This window comes from Priapulus caudatus, unplaced genomic scaffold, assembly GCF_000485595.1.
Source record: "Priapulus caudatus unplaced genomic scaffold, Priapulus_caudatus-5.0.1 Scaffold131, whole genome shotgun sequence".
Lineage (NCBI taxonomy): Eukaryota > Metazoa > Priapulida > Priapulimorpha > Priapulimorphida > Priapulidae > Priapulus > Priapulus caudatus.
Window position 1 is genome coordinate 78732 of NW_014577192.1, and position 24874 is coordinate 103605.

Genomic DNA, 24874 nt, shown 5'->3' on the forward strand with positions numbered 1-24874 from the left:
AAAGCTGCGAACCGCACGTAATAGCATTTCCGCAACGTTTTTTCGTTTAGAATAAGTTACAGACGTGTGCAGATCATTAAAGACGAAGGCAAGAATGCAGCACGTAGCTGTCAAAAGCTAGCCGGTAATCTTTCGCAGGAGCGAACGAGGACATACGTTCACAAAACTGTTTTCGTGCGATGGTTGACAAAACCGGATTTAGAGTTTTCTCCTTTATTATTCGCTATGATGATTTTCAATGAGTTTCGTCAAGAGTAGATAATAACACATGTGTTATTATCTACTCTTGGTTTCGTTTGTACTCTGATCATTTTAAGCGGTCGTTATCCAGCATATTATGCTACCACTGATTTCAGAGACTATTCGTTTATTTCATTTACTTATATAAACCCTATAAACATGATTAAATTTTCCGTTTGAATCGTTTGAGATACTGAATTTTATATAACCAGATCTAGATGCTTATGATATCTGTGGCGTGAGTTGTGGTATGTCAACGAGATTAATACAACCAGCGCCACCTCTTGGACACTTTATAGCAAACACGTGTAATCATAGACTAAGAATAAACAAACAAGCTAGGAAGAACAGAGTCGCTATCAAAAGCAGAGGAATGTATAGGGGCGTGGAATAGATAGCGGAGAATGTTGAGGCGATTGCGAGATGGCAATCAGGGATGTAGAGAGGAACTAGAAAGAGTAGAAGAGGCAGAGAGCTGAACAGGAAGGACATGGCAGGTTTGACTATAGATGAAGATGGAGAGTGGTAACTCATCTTCTAACCAGTGAAACTCGGAAAACAAAAATGATTTAGACGTATACTCGCAAAATATTATTTATTTAATGGTTTCATTTGTTGATATGTCATTAACTAATCTACTGAAGCTCTTACAGTACCGTGACACTCAAACACATATGATGCTTCGATAACAGATCATAATATTGATAATACTAATTCTTTGGTCAGCTGATCACGTGTGATAAAATCATGATGCCTTCATCACAGATGCACGAATAGGCAAGATTAACACAATCTCAACGATTGATATTAAACATTGACTTCGTCTTTCGCTTATTTATTTTTTAGTTTTGTCAGCCTATCTCTCTCATACGTCGCAGTGAGTGGTTCAGTCTCGAATAGCATCTTGCATAACAGCATCATTGGGACGACAAAGTATGGGGCGTAGATACCGAATAAAATCAGTTTTTCTGTCAGTGTCTCTGGTCCTGCAATGGCCCCCGCTCCTGCCACTTGGCTTCTTGTGAAGTCATTAAAAAACAAGTGAGCGAAAATGGGCACCAACGTCGTCGCAACGTGTGAAGAATAGATTATTGCAGGAATGCGTATCCATCTATTCTTGCTGTAGCCTGGAACAACAAGCGGAGAAAAAAAAGTATGCAACTTAAATAAGAACTGATAGCAAATTAATAAATAAAAATCGCATTAAATTTTAAAATTTCACCAATTACATTTGATATTCTAGAACACTACAAGTAGCTTTGTAAGAGACCTGTAGATTTTATCCATAGTAAGCATTCTGGAAATCTAACAACTTTATCAGATGGTCACCATGAAACTCACCCTTCCAGAATGCATAGAGAGCGAAGAAGAAAAAGGGCAGCTGAAATGCGAGCTCGCATCCAATCAAAGACAAGAACCACGATGGCCGCTCAATAATTGCAGGGTCCTTTAGCTCCCGGCTGTACCAGTTCACCACATCCAACAACTGCGAAAGAAAGAGAAATCACCGATCAAAATTCATCATGTGAAAGCTTAAAGTATATTATTCACCCTACCTTCATCCTAAGAATGAAATGAGAATACTTCAGGAATAAGCTTTAGCTTTGACGGTACATCAGACCCAAAATGTGTTTAAGAGCTGGGAAGAACCCTGAGTTCTGAGCAAGTCAACAAGTCCAGAATGCACAAGTCCAGCAGCACACTCCAGCTTTGTTCACATAATGTCCATCATGGAAGAGAGGGTCCCCCTTCTGGGCAAGCGCTTGACCGTCGGCTCTTTATAAAAAGTCAATTTTTTTTCAGATGAAGCCTATTATATTTTTTATTTTGTGATGACACCCCTTCAGTTGTTAACATGAGTGACTTTTCGGCATGATTGGAACATGGCAAAATAGACGTGGAGGCAAGAAAACTCCCCGTCGCTCGTAGGACATTCTGTATCTTGCTGCTGATCTTCTCTCTTGTATGCTCTTACATCATTAGCTGCTCTCTTGAGTTTACCCATCTGCATCGAGATATATACTGTGTACCATCTACTTAAATTCTGTTGAGAAATACCACGACTCTCAGCATTGAACCACCTGCTGGTGAAATATACACTAACAGGTAGCAGCTTTTCTGGTTTTATCATTGTTTTCTAGAGGCCAAGCATATGCCTACCTAATTATAATTGGTTAACGAAATTGCCTTTGAATTCCAGTGTCAAGCCAGTAAATCCAGTATACCTTACAGTCTGTTGTCTATTTGTTTGGACAGGTAATTAAGCTCGGGTAAAATTCTCAAAATTCCAAAAAAATAGCCAACTTCCAAAGATAAGGCCTACATAATATCACAACCTTTTAAAACTTGGCAATAAAGGCTTATGTAGTATATACTAGTTATTCTATCTATATGGCTACAACCTTAACTATATACACAGTCACAGTGGGCACCAGCACATGCACCCACTCTGCATATACATTTTCTCACCGTCTCTGGAAACAGCCGGTTTGGCAGAAGTATTTGTGAATCAATAAGGATGGTCACAGGAATGTGAGATGCGAAATATAGCACAAATATAAAGTCTAGCACGCCATCCATCTTGCAGGCCAAAGTTGCGGTTACCACTGTCCACTCTCCACAGCAGTCTGTAAGTCATGCAGAGGATACCTGAGAATAAAATCGAGATAATACATCATACATATAAGTAAAGGGAAAATTGCTTCCACAGAATTAACATATTTTGTTAGGGTTACCATAATATTATATGCAGTTCTCAATGGACATTGGTTTTTCATCCATACACAATATAATTTCCATACAGGTCTGCAATCTGTTTAGAAACGCAATTCTGTTTAGAAATAATTAGGTATCTCTCATGGAGAAGCTGGGCTGTTGCCGATTGTGTTTATTCTTACCAGCGCCTCACCATCTCATGCGCACTTTTGTGATCAAGGGTCAATTCTAGGTGTACTTGTGTGTTGCAGATGAGCATTTGACCGGCATTTACAGGTGATTATAGGCGAAATAGAGTAGAGAAACACAGACTTTAATTGGTAGTAAATACATTTCGTGTTTATTTACCATTATTTTTATTTATTGAGACGTTCCAAGTGCCTGTGGTGCGTGCGGCAGACAGCGTGTTGCAGATAAGCATTTGGACGGCATTTACAGGAAATTGTCCGCAATAATATGTGATCATATGTGATAATATTAATAACTTATTAATAAGTGAAAAAGAGTAGAGAAACATTTGGTAGTAACTTTGGTTGTAACTAGATTTCGTATTTATTTAGCAGTATATTTTATTGAAACGCTCCACGTGCCTGTGGCAAGATACAGCTAATCAGCTACAGCTAACACTAACAGCTAATTAGCCTACAGCTAATCAGAATAACTACTAACCTAACAACATAAACCTACTCACCTTTATAAAAACTTCTTACCAAATCGTTTCCGATTGGGGCCCTAATAAGCTTCCCAAACAATGTGCGCATGTGCAAAGCGCATGACCAATCATGGACCAATGCTTAGGTAATCGTAAATATTTAAAAATGGCCGACTCCGAAGTGTCAGCAGCTGCGAAAATTAATATGAAACATGGATTCATGAAAAGCATTATAAAAAACCAAATTGATAGGTATGAGAATAAATTATGAATAGTCTACTAAGTAGTGGTAGTCATATATAAGACGTTACCCGTTTTCTAATTGAGCGTTGCACTTGCAGAGACAATTATGACCGAGAGATGAAGCAAAAGGGTCAAAAGCAAGTTGACAAAGTGTCGCCTAGCAACTTAAACAAGTCCGTCAAGTCGGAAAAAACGCGTAAACCAGCGATGCCAGTATACTCTCCTCCATGCCGAGCAAACAAAGATGGTGCGTCTATGTGCTGTCGTGGCATAAGTTGTACATAAATATCATAATTACAAATTATGTCAAATCACAGGCTCTTGGGGGAGTTGGAGGCTCAAGTTTCAAGAACTTGAGTACAAGACTAAGTATGGGCGCGTTTGTTTGGTCGGATGCACGGATCTCGATCCGATGGATTCGTTGATCTGACTGTTTGTTTGGTCGGATCACTTAATCTCGATCCACCGAACCCGACCCTGCTAGTGCTAGCGAGGCGGATTCGAACGGGATCCAATAATCGCAATATGGCGGCCCGCGCCTCAGCCAATCACAGCTTGTTCTTTGTTATGAACCATCCTGTGATAGGTCACAGCGAAACGTGAATTGGTGAAAGTGAGTTTTGCGTTTGTTTGGTCGGATCAGGATCATATGATCTCGATCAGACGGATTCGTCCCAAACAAACGCGCCCTATATTAAGAGCGAAGCGCTTCGCTCTTATTCTTAATATAGTCTTGTACTCTTCTTGAAACTTGAGCCTCCAAGGGCTTGTGGTCAAATATATACTCTGCCTCATCTCACGCTTGGTCAGTTGCACTGTTGCAGGCACAGCCACGGCACAGGCACTTGGAACATCTCAATATTATTTTTTTAAAAGGTAAATAAACACGAAATGTATTTACTACCAAAGTCTTAATGTTTCTCTACTCTATTTCGTCTATTATTGCCGCTAATTACCCGTAAATGCCGGTTAAATGCTCATCTGCAACACACAAGTATACCGCACGCACGCCTTGCGCACAAACAACATGAATAAGACTCAGTAAAAGAGAGCAGGTAGGAAAGCGTGATCGCAAAATTTGCTTGACGCTAGCTTCATTTCAGACCTTCACAGCCCAAATACACCAACAACAGCTTCCATCTTGGTATCTATGTGTAGCTAAATGTTCACTTGTTCGAATTATAACTCTGTCCTTTGTTCTTACCTACTCCCGCCAGTGATATCTCGTGAAATCCTGCAGGAAATGTTCTCTCCGTGAAAATGTAAAGAGGACGTAGCATCCGAAAATCCCTAACGGCGCTAAAGAGGACGAGATGTCTGTTTATACACGAGTAATGGCAGCGCATTGCATGCCGGGATGAGCTGCTGCCTGCCTCCGAGCTCCGTTTCGAGGCCCGCCAAGCCAAGCATAATGCGCGCGGGCATGACGTCACACACACGACTACAGTGATTGACTGATTGGTCAAAATATCGAGTAGCGCCGTTAGGGATTTTCGGATGCTACGTCCTCTACATTTTCACGGAGAGAACATTTCCTGCAGGATTTCACGAGATATCTCTGGCGGGAGTAGGTAAGAACAAAGGACAAAGTTATAATTCGAACAAGATACCAAGATGGAAGCTGTTGTTGGTGTATTTGGGCTGTGAAGGTCTGAAATGAAGCGTGCGTCGAGCGAATTTTGCGATCACGCTTTCCTACCTGCTCTCTTATTCATGTTAGTGCACAGGGTGTGCGTGCGGTGTACTTGTGTGTTGCAGATGAGCATTTGACCTGCATTTACGGGTAATTAGCGGCAATAATAGGCGAAATAGAGTAGAGAAACATTAAGACTTTGGTAGTAAATACATTTCATGTTTATTTACCTTTTTTTTTTTTTATTGAGACGTTTCAAGTGCCTGTGGTCGCAGGCACTGTCGGCGTCGCTGTCGTTGACAGTGACAGCGGAAGGTTTATTGGAGTTCTTGATATGATACACCGACAGTAACCAATTCTGGCGTGGCGTCGGCAGTTTTATTATTTTGAAGTGGTTGTCTTATTGATGAGTACTGCTGTGGTCGTGTGTGTGCGTGCGTGCATGCATTCGTGCATGTGTGTGGAAAATTTAAATATGTTCTCTTTTATAGAAAAAGCGATACTGTTCAAGTTGGAGTATGAGGATGAGAATGGAGATGTACACGAGACTGTTGTTCATGAGGTGAGGCCATGTTGCATTGCCCTGTTACTGTTAGTGGTTGTGATAGTAATGGTAGCAAGCGGGAAAGGAAACGTACTGTCCATCGAATTTAAATCGCATGCATCTTACATCAAAGTGTCTAGCTAGTAGTAGTAGCTAGCTCTAGTTGATATGTCTGACATTGCGTTATGGCCATGCTATGGTATCAGGAGTCTATCAATCTATTGATAGACTCCTGATGGTATGTTAGGTATTGGTCCCATCTAATAGTAATATTAAAGTTATAAACAGGAGGGAAATAGATACATTTTTTGCATTTTAGCATGCATATTTTAGGTTTCTTCTGAGGGAAAATTAGACAAAGAAGGTAATGGCCAGTTTGGGAAAAAAATGTGCATGATGGATTCATATACAGGATGTATTGATATACTTATGGGTACATAGGTACAGGATATACTTACAGTTACAGGGTGCGAAATTAACGGGAGTCCGGAGTCAAATACTTCCTTATTTACTGTCGGACTCCCTGATTTGACATATGCAGGAGTCCGTGTGACTCCCTGAAAATTCTGCCATTCTAACTAGTTCTTTCCAGAGCACGGCCTCGCGGAATTACCGTATTTTTTCAGTAAAAGTCCAATGAAAATTTGGCAGACGTGCAACTGCATGAATCTTAAAAATAAGCACGTGTTATTGTTAATATCTTTAACAATGGCCTCCCTCATGACTGCGGACTCCCTCTTTTTGAGGGTAGGGAGTCCGTTGGACTCCCGTGTTCAAAAGTTAATTTCTACCTCTGTACTTATCAGTAAATACAGGAACATTTTCACAACGGCGATGTTAAATTTGACAACGGCGGTGCACCACTGCGCCTCTTATGTACATAAGAAACCCTGCTGTTATTGTGGTGTACTTGTTACTCCTAGGATGATGATGCTCGCATTGTCGCTCGAAAGTTTGGTGTCGGCTGCAAAATTCCAGAGAATCTATTGCACGCGCTCTACGTGCGAGTGGCGGATGAAATTGATAAACGGCGACAAACGTAAGTGCTACTTGGCTATGAATACCAGTAGTTAGTTTTTCTACAGTCGACTTATCCACTTGCGAGACAACCACACACCACTTCAATATTGTTGGTAGCTCAGTTAAACTAGACCAGTTTATTTGTGATTTTCACACATACATGCCAAATTGTCATCTTTGTGGCACTTTTTGAGAACGTCCATTGCAATGCCCCTCCAGGCAGATGGGTCAGTTACTCATTTTTGAGGCAAGTTTAAACGCTTGCTGCATTGTTGACATGAACTGTATGTAGAAACGGTGAACGAATGATGACAAATGATAAACTGTCTCTCTCTTTCTCTAGTAAATAGGTTTCGCGTGCAGTAATTTCGACCCCTTGAGGTGAAAACTTCCGCTAAAGGATAGAGAAGCTGGGCGCCACGTAAGACGTGGCTTCGCGTTAACGAGGGCTTCCTGCACAACCTCAAGATGTAGCGTGTGCGTGGTCACACCGGCTACCCAGCATCCATGGTCGACCATCCCGGCAAACGCCGCTGAAGACCTCACAAGGATGCGACGACGAGGAACGCAGGATGGCGGGGGGACTGGAGCTTACAAAGAAGAGATCGATGAAAACTCTGGAGTTCCTTACAGTGACTACTACTGCGCCATCAGAATGCGAAGCGTCGTATGATACACATATGCATGTGGCCGAATAGCTTGGGTCTATAGACGGAGAAGCTGTCAATCATGTGACATCATGATACGTCAGAGATGTGGGCAGTGTGAAACAGTTGCGTGACGACGATGATCGTAGTTGAGTACGAAAATAAAATGGAATACATTGAAATATGCAATAAATATTTTATTTTTGCATTACGCACTGAAATAAATACATACATAGCAAAGTAGCATAAGTTCCATTTGCTCGTTTCCATATCTGTACCTCTATAATGCTACATGAAAGAAAAATTTGCCAAGTATACTTGAACTGGGTCTTGCAATCGAGTGAACTCAATAAATATCAAAAAAGCCATCTAATAACATAAAAGAATCTTTCTCTTTTATACCCGAGATTGCAAGTTGTAAGTATTTTCAAATTAAACATGGGACAGCACTACAAAGTAAAACCTATGCCAATTTGAATTTAAGTGCAATTTTTATGCAATGTGTGGGTGACACAATTCTATTAGTTTGAATCAATTTGACAGAACACAGAAACATGAAAATTGCTTAACAACCAGACAACAGCTGCGCACTTTATATTCACAGATTCCTCCTATCACAACTTCGATGGTGCAGGTTAGTGCCTCGCTTTGCAAAATATACATTTTAATAAACACATTTTTGTTATAACAAAAAGCTTGAACTAAACTACGCTACTGAAATGCGAGCGGTGACATCACGAAGCGCGCAGGCTAACAGACGCTACAGCAAACGATAACGGACCGGTCGTTCATAACTTCATACACCCCTCCCCTTCCCACGACCAGTTACTTCTAGTCACTCTCCCCCTTGATAGATGGCAGCACAAACGCTCCAATTTCCCCCCATAGTAAACTCGATAAAGTGGGAGCTGCTAAGGTTTTACCTCTCACAAAAACCGACGACGACTTTCACACAAACACAAACAAACAATTCTTCCGGTGGGTCAACACTTTCGCGGCACCGACACTCATACGGCGGCAATTGCCAGCGGTTGCCTCATCGTAGAAAAATTTCGGTCAACTCGGAAAGAAACATAAAAAAGACCTTTCTGGGTAAACCCTCCACACGATTGCCGGGGGAAAAAGTGCAATTAAATCTGAGGATTAAGCTTTTGTAAACTCGCTCAAACCTCTGAGATCCTAATCACCGCTCGAGTAAAAACCGTCACCCCAGATTCCGCACCATCCATCCAGAAACACAACACGATTCCCAAGGACGGTGCGGGTCTCACGCGAATCGCCGATTCGCTCCCTTCCTTAAGTCGCCGAGACAAACGCTCCGCTTGCCGAATGCAGATAACTCGAGTCACGGGGGTATTGCGTCGCAGTACAGCGGTCAAGGTCGTAAGGTCACCACCAGGTGTAGCCACTCAGACAATGGTCTACTCGCGAGCCCATCGCTGTCCGCAGAGTGTGAGTGCATTGCAAAAGTTCATGATTGGAGTGAAGGTTGACAACCCATCGTGTAAAAACTGGCTTAGTAGTAACTAACTGTGTATAGTTCCCCCCCCCCTATTGCGACATACAGCGGATGTGTTTGAGGTCGCGGCAAACGCTCCTCCCACTCAAGCAGAGGCTCCGGTCGGCACGGACGCGTCAAGGGTTTCATATCACTGCCGAGTTGTTTCTTCCAGATCTGTAGGCAAGAAAGATTCATGCATGGACCAGGGTAAAAAATACACGGGAGCGATGAGCGATTCGCTCTTCAAACCTCCGAAATCGCTCCCGTGAGGCTCAAAATAGCTCCCGTAAAATTTTTGACGAGAGCTATATTCCCCACAGACTTGAAAAAGAGCTCCTGTGAAAAAAAAGAAATTTTTCCCCTGGCATGGACACTAGCATTCCGACCAAATCTATTATATACATAACCAATTTCACAATTATTATCACTAAAAGATTGCGAAAAAATGTTTTAAACTCCTGGCAAGCAGCAGTAAGAACCATACAAGAATGTACTCATTCTGCTGTGTGAAGTAAGTTGTGATCCTGTTGTAATACCTCTCGGTCTTATTTGGTTGAGAGCTGGCGCTAACTTCCCGCTGAGGCGATCCAGACTTCTGTGCCTTCTTCCCACTAGCAGCCTCCTTCTCATTTCCTTCCTGTTCGGTGTCAGCTGGTCCCGCTAGAAAGCGGCAAGAATAATTCACCTACATAATTTATTAACAAATCGATGTTTCACACGCAAAAAGGCACGCTATAAGCTATAAGCTATAAGCTATCGGGAGTCGTCTGCTTTGGTTAGCCTTCTGTAGTAAAGTCATTCACTCACGCCTCCCCATCCAAAATTATCCTAGAACTTGTACCGACGTAAAAAAAAAAAATATCGGCGAGGCTCGAATGAGTTCTGTGTGGATGCATACATGCGGTAGCTACGACTGATGCGGCAGCAGAGGCCGGTGGCTTCGAGGAAGCCGGCTCTGTCGGCTTCATCTGTACAGGGTGGTGGGCCTTCACGGTGCCGGCTGTCGACGTAAGAATCTTGCTCGAGACGGCCGCCGAACCGTGCGACATCCTGTTACCTGAGTTACGAGCCGGTGAGGCCGGCTCACTCTTTATGTGATCTTCAACAAGTTGGCTGAAGAGCAAGATTGAGCGGTGTCAGTCTAAACTGCGCTTTGCGTCGGAACGTGTTGTGCCACGTCAGGCAGACGCCCGTGTCGGTTGTTGACAAAAACGCACAAATAACAATTGCAAACGAACGAGTTTGAAATAAAAAGTCGAGTTGTAAAACATGAAATTGTACATTTATCTTAATAGAATATTACTTCCAAATTACTCTTTATAGTAATTCTGTGGCAACAATTGTTATATGGGAGAGGGGCGTTCCAATTCATACCCATCTTGATAAACACCTACAGGGCATTGTTGCCATTACTAAAAGACACATTTCTTTATTCACAAATGAGCAAAGCGTGAGAGGATTCAGTACGGTGCTTACCTCATGCGAGCTACGAGCGTCGCGGTGCTTGGGGCAGCGCCCTCCACACTCGAATCAGCGCTGTGAATGGGCATCTGCTCTAGGCTCTCGTCCAATAGCGACTCCGTGTCTGAAAAGCCGGAACAACGCCGAATCACATCTCACGCTCAGAGAAAGCGACACTCGTTGGGGTGGAGCGTAAGAGCGGTGGAGGGAATGCAGGTAACCGACACAAGTTGTCCTCTCGTGGAGAAAATACTGTATACGCTGTATATTTCGCAGTGGTTTAATTTACGCGAATGCGTCCCCAACCACGAAAATAACAACACGCAAATAATTCATACCGATTAATACCGAATAATTCATAATTTACCGACTGCGAAATTAACCACTCGCGGAATTGTCCGTCAAGTCTGAATTCGCGAAAATATCTGTACGCGAAAAATACGGCGTATACAGTACGGGTGCCAATTTCACGGTCAACGACAAAGAGGCTGCAAATCTGCTGCCAGCATGTGTTTGCCTCGACATTATACTCACCCAGCATACAGGGAAGGCTTCCTCTTCGCTCGTGGGGGAAGCCGCCGGGGAAGCCGTCACCGAGGGTTCGCAGGCGCACCGTGTTGCTCGTGGCCGTGCCGCTCGCTCGCATCTCAGCACCTACAATAGAACGCTGGGCGAGTGAGTGACAAGTCACTGCGGTCGAGAAGGGACCAGTAAGCCCCACACTAAGCGTCAGCTGTGGAATGCTCTCGCAAGAATATACTTAACAAACTCAAACTCAAACTCGATATGATTTTATGGTACATGATGAGGCAAATACAGACAAGGGACATACATGTATGCTGGTAGTAAGGTCTCCGACTTATTCCGGTACTTTACTTACATTAATACGTTGTTATTGTTACAAATTACGTTTGTTTTAATACATTTGCAGAAGGCTCACAAAACTGCAGTTGGCATCTGGTACGCATGCATGCGTGCGTGCACAGCGTTGCATCGTAATAACAAAATAGAAATTCTGTTGTCCGAAATGTAAATTAAACATAAAAAATTGTAAGCATCCATTAGTGTGTACACGCGAGTGTGCGTGCGTGTGCGCGTGTATAAGTGGTGTGTGTAAACAGGCACCAGGTTGATGCTGGGGGACTACCTACATTCCTGCCTGCTGGACTTGCTGCCCCGTGACGGTGAAGACGAACCCACGGCTGCAGCTGTCGTCGGGATGTTCACGTCAGACAGTCGGAAAAACGACTTCGTCGTCCTCTGATCTGGAGGATCGACAGAACAACAACACAATATTAGCACCGACAACAACAAGCATAACGCACGCATGATTGAACTACGCAGCGAGTACCTATAGAAGTATTACATTAGTTAATCGAACGTGGCGAAGGTCGTACCTTAGTCGCAACAACCGGAACAAATGTAGGCGAAAAATAGATGTCAGAGAATTAATTGGTCTCTCCCTATCTTCGTCTATGATTCTACGGCCTTCTGCAGCAGAGGCTCTCTAATGTTCGACAATGTACATCGTCACGCGACAACTACAGTAACCATGGTGATAACATGACGATGTGATCACCTGGGCACTGCGAATGACTGTGAGGGCTTCGCGTCGTGGGATGGGGGGGGGCAACATCTGATGGGGGGCAGCATCTCATGGGGGCAGCATCTGATGAGAGGGGGCAGCATCTGATGGGAGAGCGTCTGATGGGGGGGGGCAACATCTGATGGGGGGGGGCAGCATCTGATGGGAGAGCATCTGATGGGGGGAGGCAGCATCTGATGGGGGAGCAGCATCTGATGGGGGGGCAGCATCTGATGGGGAGGCAGCATCTGATAGGGGGGCCGTCTCCACACTTACTGAGCGGCTGCGGCCGGCTCTGTAGATCCCACATCGTCTGCGCAGCCTCCTCCGCCTGCCTGTCCTGCATGTCGAGCAGCTGCAGCAGCACCGTCTCGTCGTCTGCCAGCGTTGGCTTCGCGCATCCGCCTCCGCCGCCGCCGCCGCCGGGCGACTTAGTCGCCTCGCAGGGCTGTGCGAGCGCGTCTCCGCTACCCTGCTGCCAGGAGGCGCTGCGTTCAACGTCGTTGTCGCCGGACCTGGTACGCACGCAACGACGACAAATATTGTTAAGTAACGATCTGGTTTGTATCGATATTATCCGATTGATTGATGGAATAAATTATTTATCACCTAATAATAATAATAACTAAAAATATCAGTGTGCTTGCCAGTTATGTGCATTCTATCTGCTTCTGATCTATCTTCGCGTGTCACACACACGCACGCACGCGCTCACGCACACACGCACACACACACACACACACACACACACACGCTTACGCACGCTCGCGCGCGCGCGCACACACGCACGCGCACGCGCGCGCGCACACACACACACACACACACACATCACCGAATGCACGTGGGTGCATGCATGCACGCACGCACGTACGCACACACACGCATGCATCATACATGGTTTCCTCGTCGACGTCGTTCTCATCGTTCGACTGCTCCATCAGGTCCTCCTCCAACAGCTCCTGCTCCAGCTCCCCCTCACTCAGCTCCTCCTGTAGCACGACAAACAACAGGATCACTCACGTACCTCCTCCTCCTCCTCCACCACTGACCGCCGTTCACCCAGCTGCCTGGACGCGGTGCTGCCCAGAAGATCATTGTCAAAAACACAACAAGAGCAATCGGAGATAGCAAACCTCTGCCACAGCGTAACAGTCTAACAGCAAACCCCCATCTTGCTTGGTACACCCAATATAGCGTTTGGTAAAATTTTCAAAAATTTGAAAAAAAATCCTAAGTTTTGATGAATTTTGTATGCGTCCGACGTCTTCCACACACACACACAAAATATCCTGGATCCAGATCTGGATCCGGATCATCACCAAATCAATTGGTTGTTGGCCCAAAACCAACCCGTCAAAAAAATTTCATCAAAATCCGTCCGTAGCTTTTTGAGATATCCTGTTGACAGACAAACCAACAAACAAACCAACACCCAACAAACTAACAGGGGCGAAAACATAACCTCCTTGGCGGAGGTGATTAGTCCTAACATTAGTCTTAACATTAACGTTTCTACATAGATCGTTTACAAAAACATGCTACCTACCTAACTTACTTACCCACCTTTAAAAAACAGGGTCAGGTACAAGAAAACTATATATACAATTTTTAAGGTGACCCTACAGTGCTAACTGAGGCCTGAGCACAGTTGTATGCAAGCCGTTGCTGACGTCATCGCCAAAAATATCCGTGAAAAATATGGGCAGCAGAGCGAGACGTGAACTCCCGTACGTACGACATCGCTCTTGTTGCTACGGTAACGTGGGTCGTCGCCAAGGCAATGCGACAACTTACCTGAGTGTTGTTGTCGTCGCTGACATCGTCGTCCATGTCGCTGTTGTTTTCGATGCCGTCTGCGTGCGCGCACGTCGGCATGGCGACGTGTGGCGGGCTTGGCTTCGGGTGGCAAGGAATGTGCGAGCTATCACTGCGCGCGTAGTTGTAGAACACTGCAACAACATGCAACACTGTGCAACTACAAGCAACATGATGCAGCAACACACAACAACATGCCGAGGAAAGACCGTTTGCGACACTTACAAACGGTCATCTTGTCAATCATTGGGTCGCCCTCAATAAAAATAATTGTAAATTGTGATCAAACTATTAAAACACAATATATTCGTATTTTTTACCATCTGTTGATACTATTACGGAATATACACCCCGACCCACGCATGCTTATGGTCTAGAGAGAGCCCGAGGTTCTGCCCTCAGTCCCCTACTGCTATATTTCCCCTTACTCATGGCATGGTGTGCACTTACTTGGTGACTGCGCTTTCTTTCCAGCCGATCCTTGGTTCCTCGAAAGCTCTATCGCAATTCTCTGGAAAAGACGAAGTCAGAATGATTTAATTTAGACAGCGGCGTTGTTACGTGCAAACACTATCGCTTATAGCGTGCTCAGGCCAAAACAAAATATGTGTGGTTACCGTTACATGCCGAAAAAAAATAGGGTAGGTAGGTAGGTAGGGAAAATATTTTATTTTCTTGAAATATTTTATTTACGAACCATGTCCGAAGGATGTGCGTTGTGCCTTTTGAAGCAGGAACTGTCCAATTCATTTTTATTTTTTATTTTTTATTTTATTTAAAAAAAAAAAATTTGACTTTAAAGGCTTTGACAATAAAATGTTTAGGGTCGCTGGGAATAAATAGGGTCGGTCGGGAAACCGTAACCACACCTATATTTTGTTTTGACCTCACTCATAACGAACTCTGCTGCCTTTGACTGATAACGGATTAATTAAACATGGACTGATTTCGATGTACGCCGAGTCGATTCACGGTCACGACCACGCGGGAAATCCGAAGAAGACGACAAAACATACCTCTTTCAGATCGTTGTTCTGTGAAACGAGCTGCGAATTCGTCGTTTCTAGTTGAGTGACATACCACTGCTGGTCCCTGCACTTCTGATAGAAAGTGGGTGGCCTCACTTGAAACCTTAGCACGAGTGTATCGGTCTCTAAAGACAGAGACAGGTCAGGCACTGTTAGTTGAGCGCAGAATGGCAGCATAGTAAACGACATGAGGTAGGAGAATTCCCCACCATGTGCCAAGATAGCAGAATGTATATCAAAGACACAAAGACAAACACAGGTATATAATATCACAAGATATCAGTGTACAAAATATCAAAGCGGCAGTGACAGACCTGGAAACAATATATCAAATCATAAAAGACGAAAGCTGTAGAGCTACAGGGAAAAGATATCACAACAAATCACAACAATCATCACTTGACCCGCCAATGCCCACGGTCTCGTTGTCAGAAACAAAATTAGTCTGTACATTAATATTGTAATCTTTATTATTAAATTAAGATCTTAATATTGACTTTTTCTCGTAAGCAACAGAATTGTATTTCATAAAGTTATGAGGAAAGAAATTTGTCTCAAAAAACTTCCTGATGATGTTTCCTGCAACAGTGAAAAAGTGAACGACATCAAGAACAACGTTAAGACTCAATTTCTTTCCGACAACGGGCCCCAGAACTCCATCTGACCAACTTATAGCCCATATAGAACCATCACAAGTCGTGACTGTTAAAGTGATTACGTCACCGTAAATAGTAAAAAATAAAAAAAATATTTCCACTTTTTCACAAAATATAAGTAATTCTGTTCACTTTTTATGGTTCAATTGCTGCATTATACTTCTTATTTTACTATTATTGTTCGATGTGAACATACACTCGTGATGCATACATAGCCTATAGCAAGCAATTAATGTCAGTAACACTGATATCAAATCGTCCAGGTTTTTTGGATTTTTAACTAGTTGAGAAACAATCTTATCAGGTAAGAATTTGACGATACGTTTAGTGTACAAAAATGGCAACAAAAATTTTACAAATTTTACCATAGAAAATTCGTGACGTAGTCAATTTAACCAAGTGCGCAGCCACCTAACCATGGTCATCGACGACGACGGGAACACGTGGCCCCTGCGCATACCTGTGGGTCGTACCTGTGAGCACGCGCATACCCGTGGGTCGTACGTGTGAGCACACGCGTACCTGTGGGTCGTACCTGCGAGCACACGCGTACCTGCGAGCACACGCGTACCTGCGAGCACACGCGTACCTGCGAGCACGCGCATACCTGTGGGTCGTACGTGTGAGCACACGCGTACCTGTGTGTCGTACCTGCGAGCACGTGCATACCTGTGGGTGATACCTGTGAGTCGTACGTGCGAGCACGCGCATACCTGTGGGTCGTACCTGCAAGCACGCGCGTACCTGTGGGTCGTACCTGCGAGCACGTGCGTACCTGTGGGTCGTACGTGCGAGCACGCGCATACCTGTGGGTCGTACCTGCAAGCACGCGCGTACCTGTGGGTCGTACCTGAAGTCTGCGCCTGTTTGCATGCTCTACCCTCACGGGACACAACGTACATGTATATCTACTTACAATGTGCATGTCAAGTAATAATAATAATGATCAATTTTTCAGCAGCCGCCCGGCTGCCTGGCGATAGAGGTTAAGGTGCTATAATAACATGTTCCCAGCCATGCGTACAGTACCAGTCTAGACCACTTAAAATTCAGCCCAGTGACACAGCAGCTGATGTGAGAATTAACACGGACATATATATATGCGGATTTAAATCGTGGGATCTGTGTATAGACTAGGTGTCACCTGCCTATTCCAGTGTCTCCTGGTGGGTAAAATCACTCTATATATGCGAAATTCTCATGTAGTGTTGTCAATCGGTTGTCATTTCGTAATCGATCATCGGTTGGACCCAAGTAACCGATGATCGGTTACAATCGGTTACTCGGGGTGTTGAATGCCTGCGTGTGCGTAACGTTGTGTGCATGTACGTGTGTGCATGTATGTGCTTGTTTAACCTTGTTTACTGTTTGTTTTGCACTGTTTACTACTGTGTGTATAATACATGTATGTTAATAAAGGATAACTTGTATAGTAGCGATGATATCTCTGATTCTCATCACTTTTCCCAAATTTTTTTCCCCCGATGAAATCGATGATGGATTTTGATAACCAAGCGCTTGGTTCGAGCCACTGTTCAACCGATGATCGAGTATAATCGATGATCGTGACATCACTAAGCGCTTGGTTCGAGCCACTGTTCAACCGCTGATCGAGTATAATCGATGATTGTGACATCACTATTCTCATGTTATAATATATAGCACTTTAGCAGACGATGACAATTACTTCACCACCTGCACCATTTATTATTCAGTCAATGCTGTACAACACTTGCAATTAATCAGTGTACATGCGTAATCATATAGTAATCACCACATTAATTAGCTATGGTCCTTATGCTAGTGATTCATCATGCAATAATGTGTACATTAACAACCAATTAATACTAAATAGCTGACCAATAACCAGGTGGATTTCAGGACTGCCTCTATACCTTACCTGATCACCATAAAGCTGATAATAAACCATGCTAATGATTGCTCATGTCACCAATTACCCAAAAGCAAAAGTAGGCCTTATAGACTAAGGGCATGGGGCCTAAGATAAAATATTGCTTGTTTTCCCTTTACCGACCGACTCGCCAAAACGTCGCTACTCGACACATTTTATTGGCCGATTAAAACAAAACAAAAATTATTTCGTTTCGCAAAAAAAAATCAAATTCGTTCCGCAAAAACATATACACAAAACAGAATATACAATATACATACACACATCTTGTCAAAACAAAATAAAAAAGATTTTTCACCTACCTACCTACTCGGTACCCTGAGAGGCGAGTAGGTAAAGGGGAAACAAACAATTTTTTAAGGGTGGCCTGGTCTTTATGAATTGAAGTTGCAAGGTACAAACAATCTGCAACAACTGGCAACCTTACAACGTGCGTACCTGTGGGTCGTACGTGCGAGCACGCGCATATCTGTGAGCCGTACGTGCGAGCACACGTGTACCTGTGGGTCGTACCTGTGAGCACACTCGTACCTGTGGGTCATACCTGTGAGCACGTGCATACCTGTGGGGTCATACGTGCGAGCACGCGCGTACCTGTGGGTCATACCTATGAGCACACGCGTACCTGTGGGTCTACCTCCTGTGGGCTTGCACGCACCTGTGTTGAGATATCCCTCAGTGGCAAGAAGGTCGAGACGAAAGAAGCGATTGTATCCCCAGCACTCGCCGACCTCAAAGTCAGACGAGAACTCTCGAACGATGTTCTTACTGACATCTCGCGACGCCTGGTGCACCATCTCCACGCGATACTCGTACCTGCACACCAAAAGGCGCCGCGTTATAGCTAGGTAGCTCGCTAGGTTGGTTATAGCTTGTTCAGGTTGTTTTGGTAGGGTCAGCTCGAACTCTGTTCGGTTGGTTGGCTATAGTTGGTCGACGAGATGGTTAGTTCGCTTAGTTTGTTTGGTTTGCTTAGCTGTGACTTTGTTCGGTTGGTTGGCTAGTTACCTCCGCCAAAGAGGTTATGTTTTCGCCCCTGTTAGTTAGTCTGTTGCTTTGTTGGTTTGTTTGTTGGTTGGTTTGTTGCTTTGTTTGTCTGTCAACAGGATATCTCAAAAAGTTAAGGACGGATTTTGATGAAATTTTTTGGACGGGGTGGTCTTGGGCCAAGAACCAATTGATTATATTGTGGTGGTGATCCGGATCCAGATTTGGATCCAGGATTTTTTTCTTCTTTTTTTGTGGGGAAGACTTCGGACGCATTCAAAAAAAAATTTTCTTTAAATTTCTTCAAACTCTATATTGGGTGTACCACCAAGATGGGGGAATGTTACGCTGTGGCGGAGGTTTGCTATCTCCGATTGCTCTTGTTGGTTGATGAGTTGGTTAGTTTGTGCACTTTGCTTGGTTTGCTTAGCTCCGACTTCATTTGGACAGTTTTTGCGCGGTGCCATAAACAACGTGTGCATTCCCATTTGGATTATCCGAGCTGTGAGTGAGAGAACAACCACCGCCAGTGCCAGAGGTACATGCGAAACGGCACCGTTGTGAGGCAGCCTGCTAATCTTTCTACGTTACTCCCCTGCTAAGTAATTATCGTATTTACTCATGTATAAGTCGCACCCCATATTTTGCCTTGAAAAGTTGGTACAAATATTGGTACATTAAGAAGGTTTCTTAGCCTCGCGTATAAGTCGCATCCCTGATTTTACTGATTGAAGTTGTGTACAAAAAAGTGCGACTTATACACGAGTAAATACGGTAGATTAAACCGCTAAGTCATTCTCGCTTCCATCATGGTCACAGCCAACTAATGCACGACAAATGCCACGGCACACGGTGTTATGCGACTCACTTGGAGGTTTCTGGAAGGCCACCGGAGAGTTCCAGGAACACTGACAGGTAGTTTCCTCTCACGACTCCGTTCCCGTCCTGCAATGTGGGAAACAAGAATGAAGAACATGAACAAGAAATCAGGAACAACAACGACTGTGCCTTCCCCTCACTAAGCCTGCATCACTGTACGTTTCTTTCTCCATAGACTTCACCTCGGTAACATATCTCTCACTCCGAATCTCCATCACTCTACCCCTCTGCATCTTCACATTTCGCTCTCTCACCTCTTCACATCCACTCTAACTCACTACTATTTCATTATCTGCTGTACTCATTACATCTACTTCAATCGATCTCGTTTTCTGCTCTTTCGTACATCTCGAAACCTCTGCCTTTCTCCCTCGACATTCCCACACTACAGCCTCGATTCTTGATGTTTGATAGCACGCTTAGGCCATAATAAAAATATTGTTTGTTTGCCCTCACCCGACCGACCTACCAAAAAGAGGCCGACTCAAAAATTACCCACTTACCGGGTAGACCTTGAGCCTCCACACGAGACCGTTGACGTGTAGCGGCGGGCTGTAGACGGGGTCGGCCTTGTGACGCAGCACCGTGAAGCTGTTCATCACAAACGTGCTGCTGTCGTAGTGCGGCACAATCTCGCTGCGAGATATGAGACACGAGACATGAGTCGCAGCGATGTTGAGGCAGGATCGCAGGTCGGCAGAAGACACAAGACATGAGACATCAGTCGCAGCAATAAGTGGAATTGTGGGTCGGCAATAAGACACGGGACATCAGTTACATCAATACTGAGGCAGGTTCGCGGGTTGGCAGCGAGACGAGACGAGACCCTACCGTCCAAGTCAGCCCACCTACTTCTCAAAGTCGGCGAACCCACTAACCGCCGCGAGTCCGCCGCCCCGCACGCGGCGCCACCTACCTGTTGAAGTCGGCCGGCACGGGCGCGGTGACAAAGGAGGCCATCGGCTTGCGGTGCACGTCCTTGAACATCTGCATGAGGGCGGCGCTGCGGCTGATCAGCTCGCTGCGCGTCGTCGTGTGCAGCTCGTGCTCCACGTCCTGCAGCAGGCTCTCCAGGTACTCCGTCTCCTGCGTCAGCGACTGCTTCTGACCTGCAGCGATGACGATGACAGCGATGGTGACAGCGACAATGCATGGTGACGATGACAGCGACGACGCATAGTGATGATGACAGCGATGGTGACAGCGATGGTGACAGCAATAAGGATGACAGCAATGGTGACAGCAATGACGATGACAGCGATGTTGATAGCGACAACGCATTGTGACAGCGACGACGCATGGTGACGATGATGTTAGTTACCAGAATTCTATCACTACCTAACATCTAATCTAACCTAAGCTAACCTAACGTCTCCTGCGTCAGCAACTGCTTCTGACCTGCAGCGATGACGATGACAGTGATGGTGACAGCGACGACGCATGGTGACGATGATGTTAGTTACCAGAATTCTATCACTACCGCCTAACATCTAATCTAACCTAAGCTAACCTAACGTCTCCTGCGTCAGCAACTGCTTCTGACGTCTGCAGCGATGAGATGACAGTGATGTGACAGCACGACGGCATGGTGACGATGACAAGCGATGGTGACAGCGACGACGCATGGTGACGATGAACAGCGATGGTGACAGCAGACGACGCATGGTGACGATGAGTTAGTTACCAGAATTCTATCACTACCTAACATCTAATCTAACCTAAAGCTTAACCTAACGTCTCCTGCGTCAGCAACTGCTTCTGAACCTGCAGCGATGACGATGCAGTGATTGGTGACAGTGACGACGCATGGTGACGATGACAGTGATGGTGACAGCGACGACGCATGGTGACGATGACAGCGATGGTGACAGCGACGACGCATGGTGATGATGACAGCGATGGTGAACAGTGACGACGCATGATGACGATGACAGCAAATGGTGACAGCGACGAGCGCATGTGACGATGACAGGCGATGGTGACAGTGACGACGCATGGTGACGATGACAGCGATGGTGACAGTGAACGACGGCATGGTGACGATGATGTTAGTTACCAGAATTCTATCAGCTACCAACATCTAATATAAATAATCTTAACCTAAGCTAACGCTAACTTCTCCTGATCAGTCAGCGACTGCTTCTGACGCGTGCAGCGATGACGATGACAGTGATGAGCCATGGGGAACAGGCTACTAATGCTTACTATCTATATATTCTAGACTACCGCGGGCTAAGGCCAAAACAAAATATATGTGTTGGTTACCGTTACATGCCGAACAAAAAATAGGGTAGGTAGTAGGGAAAACATTTTAATTTTCTTGCAAATTACTTTTATTTATGAACCATGTCCGCAAGGATGTTGCGTTGTGCCCTTTTGAAGCAGGAACTTCCAATTCATATTATTTTGTATTTTTTTTATTTTTTTATTTTTTTGAACCTTAAAGAGAAAATTGACAATAAAATGTTAGGTGCGCTGGAATAAATACGGCGTCGGTCGGAAACCGTAAGCCACATCTATAATTTTTGTTTTGGGCCTAATCTAACGTATAATGCTTACCCTGAGTGTAGAGGCTTTGCTCTTCGCTGTGAGTGCCGAGCCGCGGCGAATCATCAGCTTCAACACGACTGTTGGGCGTATGCTCCGCAACAGCGTTGTCCTTCGCCGGGCGCTACGCTCTCTCACGTTCTTCTCCTTGTGAAACGCACACACAGACACACAGACAAAGCGTTAACTGCACTCACTCTATATACACGCCTCTCCACGTTCTTCTCCTGTGAAACACACAGGCACACACACACACACACGCACACACAGTAGCAAGCGTTACCTGCACTCACTCTATATAATACGCTCTCGCACGTTTCTTCTCCTGTGAAACACACACACACAACAGAGCACACACAAACACGTACGCCACACACAGACAAGCGTTCTCACGTCACCTATATATACGCTCTCCACGTTCTTCTCCTGTGAAACACACACAAACACACAGACACGAGCACAAAGCACGTACGGGCAGCTACAAGACAAGTGTTTACTGCACTACACTCCTATAGTACACGCTCTCCACGTTTCGTTCTCTAGTGAAAGCACAAACACCGCACACACAGACAAGGGGCGTTAGCTCACTCACTCTGATACTACAGCTCTCCAGCGTTCTTCTCCTGTGAAACACACACACAGACACACAGAACACACACAGCACACAGACACAGACAAACGTTACTGCAACTGGAAACACTCTATATAGCACGCTCTCTCACGTCTTTCCTGTGAAACACACACACGAAGCACACACACACACCACACACCCACACACCCACAGCACACACCACACACACACACACACACAGACAAGCGTTACTCAACTCACTCTATATACACGCTCTCCACGTTTCTTCCTCTGTGAAACACACACACGAACACAACAGACAAGCGTTTCACTCACTCACTCCTATATACACGCTCTCGCACGTTCTTCTCTGTGAAACACACACACGAACACAGCACACCAGCACACACACACACAGCACAACACACAGACAAGCGTTACACTCACTCTATATACACGCTCTCCCACGTTCTTCTTCCTGTGAAACACAGCACCGAAGCACACAGTACAAGCGTTACTCAGCATCAGACTCTATAATACACGCTCTCCTAGTTGCTTCTCCTGTGAATAACACACAGCACGAAACACACACCATCACACGGACAGCAGCACACACACAGACAGCAGACAATCGCGTTACTCAGCTCGCAGCGTCTATATACATCGCTCTCCAGTTCTTCTCCTGTGAAACACAGCACACAGCACGCACACACAGACAAGCGTTACTCAACTCACTCTATATACCACGGCTCTCCACGTTCTTCTCCTGTGAAAGCACACACACAGACACACAGACAAGGCGTTACTCACTCACTCTATCTACACGCTCTGCCACGTTTCTCTCTGTGGAAACACACACACACGGACACAGCAGACAAGCAATTAGCTCACTCACTCTATATACACGCTCTTCGCAACGTTCTTTCCTCCTGTGAAACACAGCACACACACACAGGCACACACTTCGCACACGCACGCACGCACGCACGCACGCACGCACTGCACGCACGCACGCCACGCAACGCACGCACGGCACGCACACACCACACACACACACACAGACACCAGACAAGTCGTTAACTCACTCCTTCTATATAACACGCTCCCCACGTTCTTCTCCTTGAAACCACACACACGGACAAACAGCAACACAGCAGACAGCACAGACAAGCGTTACTCACTCACGTCTATATAACACGGCTCTCCAACGTTCTTCTCGCCCTGTGAAACACAGCAGCACGGACACACACAGACAAGCGTTACTGCACTGGCACTCTATATACATGCTCTCCACGTTCTTCTCCTGTTGAACAGCACACACGGACACACAGACAAGGGCGCTTACTCACTCACTTCTATACACGCTGCTCCACGTTCTTCTCTGTGAAAACACACAACGGACACACAGACAAGCGTTAGCTCCAGCTCAACTCTAATATACCACGCTCTCCACGTTCTTCTTCCTGTGAAAGAACACACACACAGACACACACGAGCAGAACAACGTACGCACACACAGACAAGCATTACTCTCTCACTTATATACACGCTCTGCCAACGTTCTTTCTGCCTGTGAAAACATACACACAGACACAGAGCAAGCGTTTACTCATCATCTATATACAGCTCTCCACGTTCTTCTCCTGTGAAAACACACACAGCACAGACACACACAAAGCACGTACGGCAACACAACAGACAAGTGCATTACTCCTCAGTCACTGCTATATACACGCTCTCCAGTTATTCTGCAGCTGTGAAACATACACACGAGACAGCAGTCAGGGCGTTACTGCACTCACATCTATATACACGCTTCAGCGTTCTTCTCCTTGTGAAAACACACACACACAGCACACACAGGACAAGCGTTACTCACTCACTCTATATACGGGTGCATTCCGTGTCAAAATCAGCGGCCCAAAAAAATGGAAATTTACACCTCCGCTACTTCAATTGGCTTAAATTTGGTGTACCAGGGTAATTTGGGGCTGAAAAAGCTGGTGAGATTAGTGAAGAAATTTACCACCGCGCAGTCGTGCCGGCGCAAGTGCGTAGCAAGAACCGCCCGAGAATGCTCCACTGCGAGCCGCAGGCATGCTTACCAGTGCAGGGTTTCTATACATCAGGAGGCACGTGCCGCACCTCCATTGTCCAAATTTAACATCGCCGCTGTGAAAATGTTCGCTGTCATTTACTGATAAGTATATCCTGTATCATCTTCTCTCAACAACAACA

General features: G+C 45.2%; 3 protein-coding genes across 3 annotated transcripts in view; 1 reads left to right on the forward strand and 2 right to left on the reverse strand.

Moving 5' to 3' along the window:
- Nucleotides 1-805: 805 nt before the first annotated feature.
- Nucleotides 806-3702, reverse strand: LOC106805873 (transmembrane protein 97-like). The gene is made up of 4 exons (XM_014807644.1): nucleotides 3647-3702; nucleotides 2710-2889; nucleotides 1582-1726; nucleotides 806-1367 (listed from the first exon to the last, which is right to left on the reverse strand). The coding sequence occupies exons 2-4, from the start codon at nucleotides 2818-2820 to the stop codon at nucleotides 1072-1074; spliced, it is 552 nt and encodes a 183-aa protein (XP_014663130.1). The 5' UTR covers nucleotides 2821-2889; nucleotides 3647-3702; the 3' UTR covers nucleotides 806-1071.
- A 46-nt stretch (nucleotides 3703-3748) lies between these two features.
- Nucleotides 3749-7876, forward strand: LOC106805874 (UPF0561 protein C2orf68 homolog). The gene is made up of 5 exons (XM_014807646.1): nucleotides 3749-3859; nucleotides 3949-4097; nucleotides 5975-6045; nucleotides 6951-7066; nucleotides 7391-7876. Exons 1-5 carry the CDS (start codon nucleotides 3774-3776, stop codon nucleotides 7395-7397), a joined length of 429 nt encoding a protein of 142 aa, XP_014663132.1. The 5' UTR covers nucleotides 3749-3773; the 3' UTR covers nucleotides 7398-7876.
- Nucleotides 7877-24874, reverse strand: part of LOC106805864 (E3 ubiquitin-protein ligase TRIM37-like) — a 36189-nt gene continuing 19191 nt past the window's right edge. Inside the window, exons 8-24 of the mRNA XM_014807636.1 lie at nucleotides 23105-23114; nucleotides 22078-22134; nucleotides 20435-20627; nucleotides 20022-20154; nucleotides 19508-19584; nucleotides 18311-18468; nucleotides 15073-15209; nucleotides 14507-14567; nucleotides 14036-14190; nucleotides 13136-13230; nucleotides 12518-12756; nucleotides 11808-11921; nucleotides 11191-11310; nucleotides 10672-10780; nucleotides 10094-10308; nucleotides 9732-9855; nucleotides 7877-9369 (exon numbers count right to left, since the gene is read on the reverse strand). Coding sequence (XP_014663122.1) covers nucleotides 9339-9369; nucleotides 9732-9855; nucleotides 10094-10308; nucleotides 10672-10780; nucleotides 11191-11310; nucleotides 11808-11921; nucleotides 12518-12756; nucleotides 13136-13230; nucleotides 14036-14190; nucleotides 14507-14567; nucleotides 15073-15209; nucleotides 18311-18468; nucleotides 19508-19584; nucleotides 20022-20154; nucleotides 20435-20627; nucleotides 22078-22134; nucleotides 23105-23114 — 2028 coding nt within the window. The 3' untranslated portion in view covers nucleotides 7877-9338. The remainder of the gene's footprint in view (nucleotides 9370-9731; nucleotides 9856-10093; nucleotides 10309-10671; nucleotides 10781-11190; nucleotides 11311-11807; nucleotides 11922-12517; nucleotides 12757-13135; nucleotides 13231-14035; nucleotides 14191-14506; nucleotides 14568-15072; nucleotides 15210-18310; nucleotides 18469-19507; nucleotides 19585-20021; nucleotides 20155-20434; nucleotides 20628-22077; nucleotides 22135-23104; nucleotides 23115-24874) is intronic.